Source organism: Alexandromys fortis, unplaced genomic scaffold, assembly GCF_014885135.2.
Source record: "Alexandromys fortis isolate MF-2015 unplaced genomic scaffold, M_Fortis_MF-2015_v1.1 scaffold_91, whole genome shotgun sequence".
Taxonomy (NCBI): domain Eukaryota; kingdom Metazoa; phylum Chordata; class Mammalia; order Rodentia; family Cricetidae; genus Alexandromys; species Alexandromys fortis.
Window position 1 is genome coordinate 5,714,593 of NW_026067968.1, and position 18,921 is coordinate 5,733,513.

Consider the following 18,921-nt stretch of genomic DNA (forward strand, 5'->3'; position numbering starts at 1 on the left):
TATGGGTCTATTTTCATTCTTCTACAGATTGACATCCAGTTTTGCCAGCACAATTTGTTGAAGATGCTCTCTTTTTTCCATTGTATACTTTTAGCTCCTTTATCGAAAATCAGGTGTTCATAGGTTTGTGGGTTAAAGTCAGGGTCTTCTATTTGATTCCATTGGTCGACTTCTCTGTTTTTATGCCTACCCTAGTATTTTTAAGAATTCTTATCCATATTTGTATTTTAGAAAATAACAACAAAGTGAAATTCTAAAAATGTATTAAGGATTTTCTAAAAAACTTATTTACTATGCATACAGTGCTCTATCTGCACGTCAGAGGAGGGCACCAGATTTCATTACAGATAAATGTGAGCCATCATGTGGCTGCTAGGAATTGAACTCAGGACCACTGGGAGAATAGCCTCTTAACCTCTCAGCCATCTCTCCAACCCCACATTTAGTATTTTAAACTGGGTGTGACGATCACACCTTTAATCCCAGCACTCAAAACCCAGCAGGAAGAATTTCCTATGGCGTTCAGGACAGCTAGGGATATTTAGAGAGATAGTTTCAGGCCGGGTGGGGATGGCACACACCTTTAATCCCAGCACTTGGGAAGCAGAGGCAGGCGGATCTCTGTGAGTTCGAGGCCAGCCTGGTCTCCAAGAGCTAGTTTCAGACTGGCTTCAAAGGTACAGAGAAACCCTGTCTCAAAAAACAAAAAAACGAGAGAGGAAAGAGAGATACAGTCTGACTAAAAAAATAAAGCCCTTTTACCTAACTAAAAGGGCTTTATTGGAGTGCTATTTTGTCAGCATGTGAGCGCTACGAGGTGTTAGTGTCATGCACTTCTGTGGCACTGGCACACTTGCTATCGTTTATGTTCTTGCTTTCTACTACACAACATGTTTATGATTCAAACTTTAGAACTTTTTTGGAGGAGCGGTTTTGAGACAAGGTTTCTCTGTAGTTTTGGAGCCTGTCCTAGAACTAGCTCTTGGAGACCAGGCTGGCCTCCAACTCACAGAGATCCCCCTGCTTCTGCCTCCCGAGTGCTGGGATTAAAGGTGTGCGCTGCCACCGCCTGGCTGCTCCCCACTTTTTTACAATGAATTTTTGTGAGTTGGAGTCTTGCTCCGCGGGCAAGGCTAGCCTCCAACATCTGGGCTCAGGCTTTTCTTCTTCCTGCACCTGCAAGCACCATGGTTTGCTTCACTGATTTTCACTCTACAGACATGACTTTTCAGGAGTACTCCATTCTTCATGGAATAATTTTTTTTCCATTCTAGAATTCTGTTATACCGTTTATTACTTTAGAAGCATTCGTATTCCAGTGCACATACCCAGAAATCGATATATCAAATGGTGCTTGTTTAATGCAACTTTAATGTGCGAGCTTGTCCTTAGTATTTAAACTTTGAACGGAATATTCATGTAACTTTATGGTTCTCCTAGCAAACAACTTTAAGTTCCACTTGAGGCTTTAAAAAATTCATTAGCTTTAGCCAGGCGGTGGTGGTGCACGACTTTAATCCTAGCACTCGGGAGGCAGAAGCAGGTGGATCGCTGTGAGTTCGAGGCCAGCCTGGTCTACAGGAACTAGTTCCAGGACAGGCTCCAAAACTAGAGAGAAACTCTGTCTCGAAAAACAAAAACAAAAAATTAATTAGTTTTACCTTTATTACGCGGTATTAAGTACTAGACAAGACTATCATGCACAGATTCAATGTCTAGGTCCCGCAGCTAAGGGGCTGTGACCCTCGCCCCTTCCTCTAGAAGTGACAGAGTGCCGATGTTAGCACAGGAGACACAAGTGCTAACACGACCAACTTTTTCAAGAACCAGTCAGTGCTCACCGCTCAGGTTTCAGGTGAGATTTGAAAACACAAGTCCTGTACATTTATGCTCTTCTTTCAACTCCGCTTTCAAACAAGTACCAAACAAGCGGAAACAAAACCGTGGGGTGTAATAAAATCCAGTCCTTCTCTGTCTTCTGCGAAACTGCGTCGGGGAGGCGAAGAGGGGCTCGGGACCCGGCACCCACCCCAGCTCACGCGTGAGGGCGAGCACAGCTGGGATGCACACCGGCCTTCCCCGCTCGTCTCTCTCACGGTCCGCGGGACAACCAGCCGGCCGAGGTCAAGGCGGCGTCCTCCCTCGGTTTCTCCGGGTGAGGGTCCACTCAGCGAAGGTCAGAGCGCCCACAGACTCAACTCACCTTAGCAATGCTTAACTTGAGCGCGGCGCGCTCGCTCCCACAGGTACCGAGAGGGCGGCACCCAGGGGAGGAGCTTGCGCACGCCCCCGTCGGGCGGAGCGCCCCAGGTGAGCACGCGTGCGCAGTGGGACCGTAAATCAGCCCGCCCCCTTCGCTTTGGCCCGCCTTCGAGGGGCGGGCTCGAGAATGGGCGGGGCCACGAGGAAGGGGGTGGGGAGTGGAGGACGAGCGGCCGAGGACGGCGCCTGCGCGGTGGGCGTGATCCGGGCACTTAGGGCAGGATGAACGCTGCTTTCCAAGATGGCGACGGAGGGAGGAGGGAAGGAGATGAACGAAATTAAGACCCAATTCACCACCCGGGAAGGTCTGTACAAGCTGCTGCCGCACTCGGAGTACAGCCGGCCCAACCGGGTGCCCTTCAACTCGCAGGGATCCAACCCTGTCCGCGTCTCCTTCGTAAACCTCAACGACCAGTCTGGCAACGGCGACCGCCTCTGCTTCAATGTGGGCCGGGAGCTCTACTTCTATATCTACAAGGGGGTCCGCAAGGTACCGACCCGAGCGTCACCGGGGGCACGCCGGCGGTGCGGGCCGAAGCCGGGAGCTGGGCGGTGACAGCGAGGCCGGGGTGACCGGTGGGGGCGGCCAGCGCTGGTACTTTTGAGTGGGCCGGTAACTCCGCCGGGGTACTCCGGAGTGAGGCGGGTGGCGGCGGCGGTGCCTCGAAGGGGAAGGGGCTCTGGAATCGGGGCCGGAGAGACCCTGGGAACGGTAGGGTCCGTCAGGTTCCGACACTGCCGGGGAGCGGGCCTGAGTCCCCGGAAGAGGTGCGGCGGCCGTCTTAGGTGGCCTCGCTTCCCGGGAGGCTCGAGAGTCCTGCCCTGAGTGAGAGGACCCGGGCGCGAGGCGGCTCGGAAAGGTCCGTAAGGCGGAACCGGGACAGGGAGGCGGAGGACTTGGAGACTAGGTCAGAAAGGACCTGCTCGGCACGCAGGGCTACTCCACCTGCTGCCGCACTGACACTTCCTCGGAGCCTCTCCTCCCGGTGTCAACACTGTTTCTAAAATCCTTCCCGGGAGGACTGCTGTTATTGTCTTCGCCGAGGGAACCTTCTCCCGAAAGATTTTTGAAGAGGGTCATTCTGTCCCTTGTATTTTGACAGGGCTTGAGTACTCGCACAGGGAAGGTGGCAATGATGTTTTCAATAGGCTAAGTTGCTTCAGAGGTGTTCTGTGTGAGCGTGCCTAGATTTATCTTGTCTGACGAGTCAGGCTATGCCCCAAACAGAGAGGGATGTGCCTTAAATGCTACTTTTAAGTAACCGGCCAAGAACTTAACAGTAATTCTGGGAAGCATGTCATCGTGTTTTAAAATGTCTCGTTAAAAGCAGCAATTTATTGACGCTTTTCTTTCTGTCATTGGCAATGTAACTATGTTCTGAGAGTTGCATGTTTTTTAACTTTTGGCTGTTGAGTGAGGAATGAATGTACCCCATAGCACCTCGGATGGAATGTGACAAGGTGATGAAAGATTAACTTATAAATGTTCAGTTAGTGGGAAAATAAAGTGTTCATATCGAAGAGTACACATTACCAAGGATTAATATATCCAGAGGTTTTTTTCTTTTACGTTATTTTGTATGGTTTTGAGAACAAGGAAGGAGATAATGGTATGCAAATGTTGCATGTTGTTTCTTTAGTCCAGGGTGAATCTTTGATTTGGGTCTAGTCAGTGTACTACGGTGTTGGGTGGTTTTTGCAAATAGTTGGTTGACTCTTCTCTCTTTTGGGATTGGAAAAGTTGCGGTTTATAGTGTAGGAGCTGAAGTTTTAGTGTTGACTTCCAACTTTTGTTATTGACTCATTGGTGACCTTGGATACTTTTGAAACTTTTCCTTGCATTTCTTTAAAAAGGAGAGGGTTTCAATGCATATTAGAATTCGTAATATAATAGCTACAATGGTTGTTAGGGTCCTGACACACTCAGTAGATGTAAATTATAGAAATAAGCACTAAGAGTAACTGTCAGAAAAGAAGCTGCTATCTCAACATTCCTTCTTTGAATATCAGATTATTAAGTTTTTTCTCTGGAAATAATTTTAAAGGACTATGTTATCTAAGCATGTTTAGGGGCTGGGGAGCTGGTTCAGTGATTTAAGAACTTGCACTGATCTCGCAGAGGACTCCAGTTTAGTTCCCAGAACCTGTGTCAGGCTATTCCCCAGTACCTGAAACTCCAGTTTCAGCTGATACCCTTTTCGGAGTTCTGAGTACTCACTTAGAGCACACACACGTAATTAAAAAAAATAAAATAAATCTTAGAAAAATTAGAATTAGATCCTACTGTGGTTGTGCACACCTGCAATCTTAGCACTCAATTTGTGATTTTTGTGGCCATCCAGGACTATAGTTAGCAGATTGAGGCCAGCCTGGGGTACAGTTAACAGGTTTGAGTCAAACATGGGCTATATAGCAGGAACCTACCTCAAAAAAAAAAAAAAAAAAAAAAAACCAGGTGGGTGTGGTGGTGACAGCACGCGCTGTGGACAGGTGGTCTCTTTGAGTTCAAGGCCAGCCTGGCCTACACAGGCCCATTTGGGCTACATAATTAGAACCTATCTAGAACCTATCTCAAAACTAAAACCAAAATAATGATGGTATAAAAATGCAGCGTGCTTCAAAGTTAAATTCACAGGGTCTGGATGATTGATTGCTCAGTAGGATTAAAAGTGCTTGGTGCTCTTCAGAGTCCAGATCCCAGCTCGCACATCAGGCAGCTCACAGCTGCCTGTAATCACTGCTCCAGAATATTCAAAGCCCTTCTTCAAACCCCTTTGGGCACCTGCGTACATGTGGCATTAACAAGAATGAAAAAGTTTAAAAAGTGAAATTTACGGCATGCGGTGGTGCACACACTTTTAAACCCAGCACTGGGAAGCAGAGGCAGGCAGATCTCTGTGAGTCTGAGGCCAGCTTGTTCTACAGAGCGAGTTCCAGGACTGGCTCCATAAGTACTGAGAAACTTTGTCTCGAGAAACCAAATAAATAAATAAAATTACTTGCATTAATGATTACTAATTTGGGTTAGTTGCTTCCTTTTCCCCCATTTTTTGTGCCCCTTCCCCCCAGTGTTGGGTGTGGACAGAACCTCAGGGCCTCTGTCATTTGTTAGGCAAGTGCTCCCTTGCTACGTTAAGCATCCAGCCCTGAAAGTCTTTTCTGGCTCATTCTTATGACAAACTTCATCTGGATTGAGTAGCTCTGGTTTGCATAGTAAGAAAAAGACCATTCGTTTAGAAGTATTCTTAAAATGGTGTTCTAAGAGCTTGAAAACTACACTACAACTTTCTTGAAAACATGTCTGGAACACTGCCACATGCCTTTAATTATAGCATTTGGGAGGCAGAGGCAGATGAATATCTTAGTTTGAGGCCAACCTGGTCTACAAAGTGAGTTCCAGGACAGCCAGGGCTACACAGAGAAACCCTGTCTCAAAAAGGAAAAAAAAAGTCTGAAATGCATAAGTTGCCTTTAACTGGGTGAGTTGAGTGCTTTGATACTTTGTGTGTATAAAATTTTATCAATCTTGAGATACATTTGTATTTTTGACATATTTAAACTCTTCTAGCTGTTGCAATTGAAGTTTTTCTTTCCATAAGTGAGTTTGTACTTATTGTCATTTCTGAATATAAATAGCTTTTTGTTTGATGAGGTCTTAAATAGACCAGGCTGGCTTTGAACTTATCAGGTAGCAGAGGATAATCTTGAACTCCTGATTCTCCTTTCCTTTATCTTTCAAGTTCTAGGCCGGTGGTGGTGGCGCACGCCTTTAATCCCAGCACCTGGGAAGCAGAGGCAGGTGAATCTCTGAGTTTGAGGCCAGCCTGGTCTACAGAGCTAGTTCTAGGACAGGCCTCGAAGCTACAGAGAAACCCTGTCTTGAAAAACCAAATAAATAAAATGCAAAAAAAAAAAAACCTTAAGTAAATCAAATTCTAAGAATATAGATACCACAGGATGGTGGTGAGTTTTGGCTCTGATTTTAAAATAGAGCTAATAATTTGCCCTGTATAAGGAGGGTTGACAATTAGAGGCCACTCTTTACCATATAACCATATAGTGAGACCCTATCTCAATAAAGCAAAGTAGTCATCTTTAGTTAGGAAGTCAGAACTTACTTTTAGGGTAAGTAGTAAATAGGTCTTTTACTGGCTATTTTGACATGTTTTTTGTTTTTTCAAAAAACTTTCTTCAAGGGGGAGGGAAATGGGAGGCTGGGAGGAGGCGGAAACTTTTTTTTTCTTTTCCTTTTCTCAATAAAAAAAAAAACCTTTCTTCAAGAAATATAAGTTGTGTTTGTGTGTGAGAAAGAGAGAGCACGGGCGAGCTGGGGCTCAAACCCAATGGTCTCATAATACATATTAGGCAAGAACTCTTGCCACTGAGTCACATCCCTCAGCCCAAGAAGGATGAAATTTTACAATTATTTAGATCACCTAAAAGCCCCAATTTGGTTGAGATTTACAACTAAATTAAACATGTGTAAAATGGGTAGTATTGAACCCAGAGTCTTAATGTATCCTGGGCAAATACTACCACTGAACTGTCCATTCCCTTTGCGCACCCCCCCCCCCATTATATTTTGAGATAGGATCTTACTATGTAGTCTAGGCTGACCTTGAATTCCTGTTCTGCCTGTACAGGTCCTGGGATTACAGGCATTCACAAGCTAAGTGTATGTGTAGCACGAATTCTAATTGGTTTTAATAATAAAAACCCGGAATTAGATTTAGGAGTTAAATGCTGAAAGATCAGAGAAGCAGAGCATTCAAGCGCTAGTTCTTACTTCTATTGAATCCTCAGACCAAAGGGGTGATCCTGTCCCTACAAATCCTCAGACTGAATGCTGCTAGCTCCTGTCTCCTCCTGCTTTATATTCCTTTCTCCACCCAGCCATATTACTTCTGTCTCAACAGCCCTAGTGCTGGGATTTAAGATGTGAGCCACCACTGTTTGACTCTGTTTCTCTTGGATGGATTCAATTTCTTATAGCCCAGGATGGCCTTGAACTCAGAGAAATCTGCCTGCCTCTCCCGAGTGCTGCAATTCATGGTGTGAGCCACCACTGTCTTGCCTCTATGGCTAATTAGTGTGGCTAGCTCCACACTCTGATCTTCAGGCAAGCTTTATTTGTTAGAGCACACACAAGCAATCACCACGTGTGTGTTCTCTTTCTTCAGAGAAGCATGGGGAAGTAGTCTAACACTGTGGAGTACAATATGGGCTCTTTTAAATGCTTAGAGATCGGAGTCTAGCAGTAGATGATATAGGTATAGGTAATTTATCTCCCTCAGAAAACCAAGGCTAGAGAGGAGATAAGTTTATTAGTGGTTTTCATTATAAGGAAACGGAAGCATATGTGAGCATAAAAAATTGTTTTAGACAGATCACACTTTTTTTTTTTTAATTTTCAGAGTTTCTTTGTATAACAGCTCTGGCTGTTCTGGAACTTGCTTTTAGACCAGGTTGGCCTAGAACTCACAGATATAAGCCTGCCTCTGCCTCCTAAGTGCTGAGATTATATTTATTTATTTATCTAATTTATTTTTTGGTTTTTCGAGACAGGATTTCTCTGTAGCTTTGAAGCCTGTCCTGGAACTAGTTCTTGTAGACCAGGCTGGCCTCGAACTCACAAAGATCTGCCTGCCTCTGCCTCCTGAGTGCTGGGATTAAAGGCATGTGCTGGCCTTTAATCAAGCCTTTTAAATCCTTCCTTCCTTCCTTCCTTCCTTCCTTCCTTCCTTCCTTCCTTCCTTCCTTCCTTCCTTCCTTCCTTCCTGATTTATTTATTAATTATGTATATATACATTGTTCCACCTGCATATATGCCTGTATTCAGAAGAGGGCACCAGATCTCATTGTAGAGGATTGTGAGCCATCATGTTGGTGCTGGGAATTGAATTTAGGTCCTCTGGAAGTGCTCTTAACCTTTGAGCCATCTTTCCAGCCCCTACTTTTTCTTTTTTGACTTAGGATCTCACTGTGTAGCTTTGATAGGCTTGGAACTCACAGAGAGATCCGGTTGCCTCTCCTCCCCACCCCCCAGTTTTGGGTTTAAACATGCCAGGCCTTCACTGAATCTGTATCAGCCTTATGCGGGAGATGGAAACACCTTTGATTTCTTATGTTCTGAGATAAAGTTTGTGAACTTGTTTTGCTTAGTTGAAGACAGCATGAACATCAGTATTATACAGTTATGAACATCATTTCAGCAGATTTGAGTGACTGCCGTAATCCTAGTAATAGTGAGCAGGATGCTATGAGAGATGAGAAAGACACCTCCCACGGAACTGTGAACTACTAGCTTTTAAATATTTTATGAATTATTCTATTATTTTAAAGATTGTTTTAGGAAAAAGATCCCAAAGGTAACTATTTTATTGGACCTGTCTTTTTATTTTGTGGAGACTGTTTTTATATCAATGTGAATGGTCTCCATTCAGATCTCAGTTTAACCATCACTTCCTTCGCAAATCCTTATGTGAATTCACAGGTTAGATTAGTTCCCCTTTACATGTTCTCACAGCACCCTGTACTTTGCCTTCCTGACATTTTCTCGGTTTGTAATTCCCTGTGAGAATATCTCTTTTGTAGACAAAGCTTCCTTACAGCGGATTGGGCTTTTCCTGCTGTCTTCTCTTTGCCCATTGCAGTGCTCATCATTGAGGCAGGACCTTTGCTGCCGTATCTCTTGAGTTGAATGACTCAATAAAGCTGTGTCTACTCATGCAATACCTTCAAAAGGTGTCCAAGTGGGTCTAAAAGTAATATGGGTAGTTTTTAGTAGTTCATATCTTAAAAAATTTCCCAGTACTGCCAATAGGTAATAAAGTTAGACAGTAAACAAATGCTACAGATTACTTTATTGTTGTTTTTGAGACAGGGTCTTAATTTGTAGCCCTGGTAGGGCCTCCAGGCTCACTATGTAGACCAGGCTGGCATGGAACTCATAGTGATCTGCCTGTATTTGCTTCCTCAGTGCTGGGCTAAAATGTAATACCTCCACACCGGACTTGCAGATTGCTTTTATCTATTGCTATCAAACCACACTACCTACAAGACTCATGTACTAGGAACAATTGCTTTAAAGTTGTAGTCTGTGGGACATGGTGTTGCACTCCTGTAATATTAGCAGTTGGAAGGGGAGGCAAAAGGACCAGGATTTTAAGGCCAACATTGAGTACATAAGACCTGTCTCAAAAAGCTGAACTAAATCAAACCAACTATATTCAGATTTACTCAACATGCAGACCAAACCTCCTTGCTCCTTCCTCCCCTCCCATTTCAGACTCCACACCATGAATGTACTGCTCAGGACTTTATTGATGTGATGATTCCTGTGGTACATGGGAATTAAATTTTGATGGGTCTAAGGCCTGTTATCTGTTAAGATTGTATGATTACATACTCAATTTTAAAAGTGAAAATAAATTCATCTTTCCATTGGGGAGATGCTGCTAATGTTTTTAGGTTCATTGCTTCTTTTTTTCCCCCCAAACAAGGTTTTTTCTGTGTAGCCCTCCCTCCCTGGCTATCCTGGAACTTGATCTGTAGACCAGGCTGGCCTCGAACTCCAGAGAATCCCTTGCCTCTGCCTCTATAACCTGGCAGTTCATTGCTTCTTTTTTTTTTTAAGTTTTTTTTTTTTTATTATTATTATGTATACAGTATTCTCAGTGCTCTGCCTGCAGGCCAGAAGAGGGCACCAGATCTCATTAAAAGATGGTTGTAGGCCAGGTGGTGGTGGCGCACGCCTTTAATCCCAGCACTTGGGAGGCAGAGGCAGAGGCAGGCAGATCTCTGTGAGTTCGAGACCAGCCCGGTCTACAAGAGCTAGTTCTAGGACAGGCTCCAAAACCACAGAGAAACCCTGTCTCAAAAAAAACAAAAAAAGAAAAAAAAAAGATGGTTGTGGGCCACAATGTGGTTGCTGGGAATTGAACTCAGGACCTTTGGAAGAGCCATCTCTCCAGCCCCAGTTCATTGCTTCTTAATTTAAATTTGGTGTGCTGAAGAGATGCCTCAGTGGTTAAGATCACTGCTTGCTCTTCCAAAGGTCCTGAGTTCAATTCCCAGCAACCACATTGTGGCCCACAACCATCTTTTAATGAGATCTGGTGCATTCTTCCTATATAAACAGGCAGAACACTGTATACATAATAAATAAATAAGCAAGTTGAAAATACTGTGACTTCTAGGTCTTTATGCTAGTTAAGGTTTATACTTGTGTGCTTGAGTGAAGTTGGAGCCAAAAGAACCAGCTGATGCCATTTAAGTTTTATTGAGGAAAGTGGATGGTGGACTGATTTGGAAGAGGAGGAACATTTTGTCTTGTCAAAAACTGCTGGACCACCTGTTGGTGATGTTGGAAAGATATATGCTTTTTATGGAGGGTGAACTGGATGCCACACACACTCCTGGCTTTAGATACTGGATGGCTTTAGGATGTCATATTCAAATCCTCTGTTCTTTTCTCCCTCCCTCCTCTCCCTCCCTTCTGTCCCTCTTCTTCCTTCCTTCTCTCCCATCAGTGTTTTTCTTTATCTGCATAAGTGATTAAACCTAAGCATGCTGCGCAAGCATTCTGCCTCCAAGCTATCTGCCTTTTTAAGTTTTGAGTTAAAAAATATTTTTAAGATTAATTTAACTGTATTGTTTTGCCAGCATATGTGGTTGTGCACCATGTGTGTTCCTGGTACCTGCGAAGGGTACCAGATCCTCTGGAACTTGAGTTAAGGATGGTGTGAACTACCTACCATGCGGGTACTAAGAACTGAACCTGGGTCCTCTGCTAGAGCAAGAAGTGCTCTTATCTGATGAGTAGTCAACTATGTAGCTCCCTTCACCCTTTTTTGGAGTAGTTTTTGAGTCAAGGTATTAGTAACTTGCTCAGTCTGTTGGCTTTGAGCTTTTTTTTTTTTTTTTTTTTTTTTTAAGACAGTTGGTTATCTTGGAACGTGCTCTGTAGACCAGATTGGTCTTGAACTCAGGATCCACCTGCCTCTTCTAAATGCCTTGGCTTAATTTTTATTTTTTAAATTAAGTTTTGTGGTCGTTGTTTGGTGGTGCTGAAGGGAGAAGATGGGAAAAGAACACAAGGTCTTGCTGTATAGCCCGGACTGGGCTAGAGTTCGTGGCAGTCTCCCCACCCTAACTAAATTCTTGGGTGCTGGATGGATAGATACACACCATCATGCCAGGCTTACTTTAAGAAATTTTGTACATAATCTAGTAGGGCACACATTGAATTGCTTTTTTCCATTGAGAATTGCTTTCTGACTTCTGAAATAGTAATTTTTTTTAAACTTTAGAATCTTGCATCCTGAGTGGAAAGCATTGGTAGTTATTATTATTATTATTTATTTTTTTTTTTTGGTTTTTCGAGACAGGGTTTCTTTGGAGCTTGTCCTGGAACTAGCTCTTGTAGACCAGGCTGGTCTCGAACTCACAGAGATCCGCCTGCCTCTGCCTCCCAAGTGCTGGGATTAAAGGCGTGCACCACCACCACCCAATGAATGTCATTCATTTTTTTAAGGCTTATTTTTACTATTTTTAATTATGTACTTGTGTGTGTGTGTGCACATGCCACGTGCATATGAATGTGAGTGCTAGGCTAGAGGCATTGGATTCTAGAGTTGGAGTGTTCCTGGAGCTGGAGTTATGTACATGGTTGTGAGCTGCTTGACTGGGTGCTGTCAATAGAGTGCAAGTTTACACTCTTAACTGCTGTGCCATCTCTCCACCCCCTGCATGCTGGTCTCACTGCAAGTGTTGTGAAGCATGTCTGTCAATTATTACATGCGTGTGTAGACCAAGTTCTGCCTTCAAGAAGCTTGTTGATTTAGGTACTATTTTGTGATTAATGCTAGTGACATAGTGGTACTGTGTTAGGAACAAGAACCATCACAGTGGACTTGTCGTTATCTGGTTTGGCTGTAGAGCTAAAGAAACTTTTCAAATTAGGTAGTAATATGCCTGCCATACAAACAAGATCCCCAGGACCCCAATAAGAAGGCAGGCCTAGTAAGTAGTGCTGTACCTGTAGCCCCAGTACTAGGGCGGGAAGGGAGAGATGGCAAGACAGGCAGATTCCCTGAAGCCCACTAGTTCATCTTGGAGAATCAAAGAGCCTCAGGCTCAAAAAATTTGACCATCTCAAAAATATAAAGGTGGTGAGTGGTCGAGGAAAGACACCAGTGTCAACCTGTCCTCCATCCAGTGCCCACATGCACTAACAGATGAATACACTGCACACACAAATTTAAAGAGCAATGTGAAGATTTTTGTATTTGATGTTTTAGAGAACATTTTTTTCTGTTTTATTAGTGAGATTAGTTTGTATAGAATTATGAACTCAGAAGGCATGCACTACCGAATCCTTTTTTTTTTTTTTTTTTTTTTCCCGAGTCAGGGTTTCTCTGTAGCTTTGAAGTTCATCTTGGAATTCACTCTGCAGACTAGGCTGGCCTTGAATTTACAGAGATCCACTTGTTTCTGCCTTCCCAATGCTGGGATTAAAAGCATGCACCACCACCACCTGGCCTTAACCGAGTCATTTTTAGGTCCCTGTTTTAATACAGTTTTGAGCCATAGTTACCAGTTTAACTAGTTGCTATTCTCCAAGGTTTATTATATAAGAGGTAAATGATTTATATTATAATAGTTAGTGATGAAATTTAACAGTCTTTTGGAAACAAAAGATAAAAATTGAAGTGAAAAAAGTTAGTGGGCTGATTGATTGGTGGTTTATGAGTAATATATCTGAGTGTTTTGTAATGTTAGGAGGTATTTGTAATAATACTAATAAGAAACCCACTTAGAGGGATGAATTACCTTATATCATTGAATATTTGGCTGGGGACCAGCTTTATTTGCTAAGATAGACTTATTTATTTATTTATTTTTGGGTTTGCTTTCCATCAGCTTGCCAGCCTAGCTGCTGTGGCTAGATGCTGGAGAGGTGATAGGCTCTCATCTACCAGACAGGAAAGTGCTCTACAGACAGATGCTAAAGAGAGACATGAGCTACACTGAGGGTCTTGGCTGGTTTGGGGACCTAGAAGGAATAACCCGTTTCCTCTTTTAGACTGACCTTGAGGGCAGAAACATATCTTATTTGTCCATATCCATTAGACTATTACTACATAGAGACAGGATCAGTATTTAACTCAGGCTTGCCTTAGACTTGACAATTCTGGTGGCACACGCCTTTAATTTCAGCACTCAGGGGATAGAGGCAGACTGACTTCTATGAGCCTGAGGCCAGCCTAGTGTACAGAGTGAATTCTAGGCCTGAAAGGAATACAGAGACCTTGCCTCAATGAAGAAGAAAGGAAGGAAGGCAGGAAGAAAAGAAAGGAAGAAAGGAAGGAAGAAAGTAAGTTGGTTTAAATTATAGTTCTCTAAGGACCCCTTTAAATGAGTCAGGTGATCTTCCTGTCCCTTTCAGCAGCCAGGTGTGCTCTCTGTTACTCGCCATTCGCCATTCATGGAGATAGGCCAGCCCCCTTCAAAACGTTTAGAAATTAGTCTGCTGTCTGGCCTCTTGTACTATTGGATGTCTTCTGGATTAACTCAGGAGGAAGCAGTGCCTAGTGTCCTGAATGCCTGACACTGGCTTTTTGTTCCCTATCCTGGAGTCCTGGGGAGAAAAGTCCATACTTGACCTTTCAGAAAAAATCCTGCTGCCCTCCAGTTCCTTCCTGTTGGATGCAGGAGTTGTACCGTTCCTTTCATTCCCCTTCCCCTAGTCCTGGTCTAACTGTATATGTAGATAGCAAATAGAGGGAAGTAAGATCTCAGCTAACTAAAAATTAGTATCTGTTGTCCTCCTGGCTTCCCATGCTGTGCCTGAAGTCTTGGGTTTCCATGAGAGAGCTCAGAGGGTGGATGGAGGTGGAGTGGCCTTTCAGAGCCTGAATAGACCAGTCACCTCTTGTGTCCCTCTAGAACCTCTCTTCTTAGACTTTGTCACTTTTCTTTCTGGTGGCTCTGCTCTGACTTCTTGGCTGCCTCAGCTTGTGGTAGACTGTGTCACCTGTCTCATGGTTGTCCCTTCGCTAGTGCCTGTAAATTAGGTACTGCGATTTCATTTGTAGTGTGGCCATCTTGCACTGCGACTTCTTGGTTCCATGGTTTCTGTGGCCACCCTGAGGTCCCAATCTACCTCTGGCATGCTCTACTGCAGTGACGCTCAGGGTCTTACCATCGGCTGGAGCATTTCAGCATCAGAATCTGAGTTTACACAAAGCCTTTACCTTTTTAGTGTGACTTTGGCTCTCAGTGTCAGATTCAACATGGCACTGGATATTCAACTTCTTGCTGCCAAATCCACTAGCTACCATTCAGCTTTTCAGCAGCACTTGACACCACTGTTTAATTATTAATTTTATACTTTTATTTTAGTTTCTGTTTGGTGGGACATGCACACACCACAGCATGTACGCTTGTTAGGGGACAATTTCTGAGAGTTGGTACCTTCCTTCCACAAGGTGGATCCTAGGGACTAAACTCGGGTCTTTAGGCTTGGCTGTAAATGCCCGCCTTATCTGCTGAGCAGTTTTACTGGGTGCCTGTTTGTTTATATATTTATTACTGTTAAGTTAGAGTCTTACTGTATAGCTCAGGTTAGCCTTGAATTTTCTCCTTAGTCCAGGCTGCCCCCACCCCCCCACCCCCCCCCCCCCCCCACCCACCCTCCCTCTCTCTCTCTCTCTCTCTCTCTCTCTCTCGCTCTCGCTCTCGCTCTCGCTCTCGCTCTCGCTCTCGCTCTCTCTCTGTTTTCTTGCCTGCTTCAACTTCCTGAATACTGGGGTTACAGGTGTGTTTCACCTTGGTTTGTCTTAACACTTGAAAATTTTGCTTTACTGCCAGTGGTGGTGGCGCACACCTTTAATTCCAGCACTCGGGAGGCAGAGCCAGCCTGGGCTACAGAGTGAGGATCAGTACAGGCTCCAAAGCTACACAGAGAAACCCTGTCTCGAAAAACCAAATAAATAAATAAATAAGTGAATGAATAAATTTACTATTATTATTGTGGTGTATATGTGTAGGAACACGTGTGCCTTGTGGAGGTCAGGGTGATTTTCAGGAATTGGTTCTTTCCTTTCCACTGTGTGGGTTTCAGGTTAGAGACAGCACTCAGGCTTTGTGCAACAGCCTGCTGATCGGCTCACCCTCCCCTCCCCCACCCCCATTTTGTCACTTTAATCCTGAATTCACCTTTCTGGCCCATGCCTCTTTGGCTTCTTTTCTTGGTTCATTTCCTACTGTCTAGATTTTAATTGTTGGGTTTCCTCAATGACTTAGTCTTAATTCCTTTCTCAATTCTATTATGTTTCTTGGCTACATTTGAAATCATATTTCTCTTTTATTCCTGAAATAGTTTATGTTCTTTCCCCCCCAGGAAAAATGATTTATTTCAGTAAATGAACCCAGTGGGTATTTCTGTGAGAGCACAAATTAGTTAGGGCAATTAAAATTTGAACTAACATATGCTCTGGCCAATCTCGGCCTCGTTCACCTTCAGCTGTAGATCTTCCTTCTTGATAGTGAGTGGCCTCGCCAGTTCTTTCTTCAGCTCCCGTTGCCATCTGCTTTTTGGGCTGTGTGTCTCTAGTCCTAAGTATCCATCTCTGTGTTAAAACTACCTTTCCTCCTGCTCTAGACCTTGACTTTGGCCTAGGTGGTGCTAGGCCCTGTCACTGACTTGAACTTTATCCTTCTCATTTGGATTTGTTTTTCCCTAACAGATTTACAAGATTTGCTTGTTAAATATTTTTTTTCAAATTCAGTGTGGTGGCTAATGCTTATAATCTCAATACCCAGGAGACAGAGGCAGGAAGATTGCTGTAGGTTAAATGCCAGTTTGGGCCACATAGTGAGACACCCTACCCTCCAAACACACACCCACCAACAAATATCGAGCTCATTTTTTTGTTTTATGCATGCTGCTGTGTTCTCTTTATTCCTTTAGTTTTCTTTAGGTTACTCTCTGTGTTTTTCCCTAGCTTACTGAATAAAAACATGTTTAATCTTTTCTTGTTTTTAAATGATAGGCTCAAAGTTCCTGTGAGCTTTATTGCTTTAGCAGCCTCCCATGTATTAGGTAAGTGGTAACAAGTATTTGGGATCTGAGTAGTTTTTTATTTCATTTCTTACTTCGTCCTTAACTCCTGATTCTAAATAGACAGTTCTAAGTTTCTATTAATGTGCCTTTCCTTTTAAAATTAATAAATTGATGAGTGTGTGTATGGCGTGTTTGTGCATGTGCATGCTGTGGTATGTGTGCAGAAGTCAGAGGACAGCTTTGTGGAGTTCTTTCTAGAGCTTGAACTCAAGATGTCAGAATTGTATAGAGCCATCTCCCTAGCCCATACTTTTTTCTAATAGTTAAAGTTTTTTTTAAAAAACTACATTTATTTACTTGGTACGGGATGAGGAAGGACACATGCATTACATGGCACACTAGTGGAGGTCTAAGGATAACTTTTGGGAGTCAGCTCTCCTATCATATGGGTCTTAGGAAAAGAACTCACTCTTCAGGGTTAGTGGTGAGCACCCTCACCTGCTGAGCCACCTCATTGACCCTTGGTGTGTCTTTGTCTTCTATAAAACATTTGAATTCCATTGTCATTGTGCTTCTTTCTCTCCCACTCTCCTAGTTTTACTGTTTCCTGCTGATTCCCGTTTGAAAGTATGCCTTGAACAGACCTGTGTGTGTTTGCTTCTTTACTCAGCTCTCCTAGACAGCCTCTAGTCTCCTCTTGCCTCTTCTGTCCCGACTCTACACAGTTACTAGAATCATTATAAATGTGAATTTGATATCATTCCTAGACTTGAAGCCATTCAATGACATTTATTTGTTTGTTTATTGAAACAAGGTCTCAGGTGGCCCAGGCTGGCCTCGTGTGGGCTGTGTAGCTGAAGATGACCTTGAATATGATCCTCCTGCTGACACCTCTGAGTGCTACACTGCTTAGAGTACTAACCCCTGTTGAGTCTACCATGAGAAAGAAAAGGGGAAATGATGTAGGAGGTCCTTCTGTCTTTGTGTTGCTTTCATTGGTTAATAAAGAAACTGTTTTGGGCCTGTTAATAGGGCAGAACTTAGGTAGGCAGGGAAAACTAAATGGCATGCTGGGAGGAAGAAGGGCAGAGTGAAGAGATGCCACCGGAGATAGATGTGCTAAAGCTTTGCTGGTAGTCCACGACCTTGTGGTGATACACAGATTAATAGAAATGGCTTAAATTAATATGTAAAGTTAGCCAATAAGAAGTTAGAGTTAATGGGCCAAGCAGTGTTTTAATGAATATGGTTTCTGTGTGATTATTTTGGCTCTGGGTAGCTGGGACAAACAAGCAGCCTTCCTGTTAAATTTTTGCCAGGAATGTAGCTCAGTGGTAGACTACTTGTCTACCATGCCCAGCAGGCATGATTCCATCCCCAGCAATACAGATGAACAGAAAAAAACCCCAAACCATGACCTATTCATATTGCATGAGCCAGCCCTTGCCTTCCTTATTTGCAGCTCTTTCATTTTCTTGCTGACTTACTGGCTTCCATTTAATCCCTCTGATTAGCATTAAGCTTCTTTATACTTATTTTTATGTGCTATTTTCTCTGCCAGGAGTGTTGTTTTCCTCTTTTCCCTTCGATCTTCTCTAAAGGGGAGCTACACCCACCCTTTATTATCAGAGCAACAACATGAACTTTGTTCCCTCTGTGACTAGATCATTCCCCATATAGCTATAAGGCTAGCTCCCTCACCTTTTCTGATATCTGCCTGTTGTGGTTTGAATGAAAATGGCCTCCATAGGCTCATGTTTGAGTAAATGGTCCCCAGTTGATGGAACTGTTTGGCAAGAATTGGCAGATGTGACCTTGTTGGAGGATGTGTGTCAGTGGGGTATGCTTTGAGGTTTTAAAAGACTCAAACCATTCCCAGTTTCTCTGTCTTCAGCTTATGAATCAAGATGTAAGCCCTCAGTTGTTCCTGCCTCTGTGCCTTTGCTCTATCATCATGGGCTCTAACCCTCTGAAATGATAAGCCACAAATTAATGCATTCTTTTATAAGTACCTTGGTCAATTATTTTATCACAGCAATAGAAAAGTAACTAAGATAGTACCTAAATGTGATTCTGCTATTCCTTTCCAGACAGGGACTACATGAGGTAGGAGTAGCTTTTCCTTTCCACAGGGTTTCATTCTGTAGTCCAGGCAGTCTTAGAACTCATTCTGAGATGACTTTGATCTCATGGTAATCCTTTTGCATTAGCTGAGATTATGGACATGAGCAGCATACACAGCTTAACTTTTTCGTAGTCCTTATTACTGTCTGATTCTCATCTAACTTGTTTGTCTTTTCTACAGGAAGAGGTAGTGATTATTATCTTCACTCCTGAGACCTAACTTAGAAGGAAACGTATCAGCTCAGGACCCCCAAGACCAAGTTCTCAGCCCAAAGGAAATTTATTTGTCCTGGAGAGACAGAGGGCAGGGGTAAGGGACAAAGACAGGAGATAGAGGAAGAGGGAAGGGTACGGGAACAAGGTAAAGGGCACAGGATTATTTGTCCTGGAGGGACAAAGGACTGCATCTAGATAGAGAGGAGACAGGTATGGCACATAGGAAAATCGTGGTTTATAAAGGGAAAGAG

At 43.4% G+C, this 18,921-nt stretch overlaps 1 protein-coding gene across 10 annotated transcripts in view; it reads left to right on the forward strand.

The window, feature by feature from the left end:
• Positions 1 to 2,347: 2,347 nt before the first annotated feature.
• Wdr20 (WD repeat domain 20) overlaps positions 2,348 to 18,921 on the forward strand; it is a 69,976-nt gene continuing 53,402 nt past the window's right edge. Inside the window, exons 1-2 of one of the 10 annotated variants that reach the window (XM_050154704.1) lie at positions 2,348 to 2,752; positions 16,320 to 16,369. In XM_050154704.1, coding sequence (XP_050010661.1) covers positions 2,504 to 2,752; positions 16,320 to 16,369 — 299 coding nt within the window. In that variant the 5' untranslated portion in view covers positions 2,348 to 2,503. The remainder of the gene's footprint in view (positions 2,753 to 16,319; positions 16,370 to 18,921) is intronic. The other 9 variants (XM_050154705.1, XM_050154695.1, XM_050154696.1 and 6 more) reach the window with 9 other exon arrangements.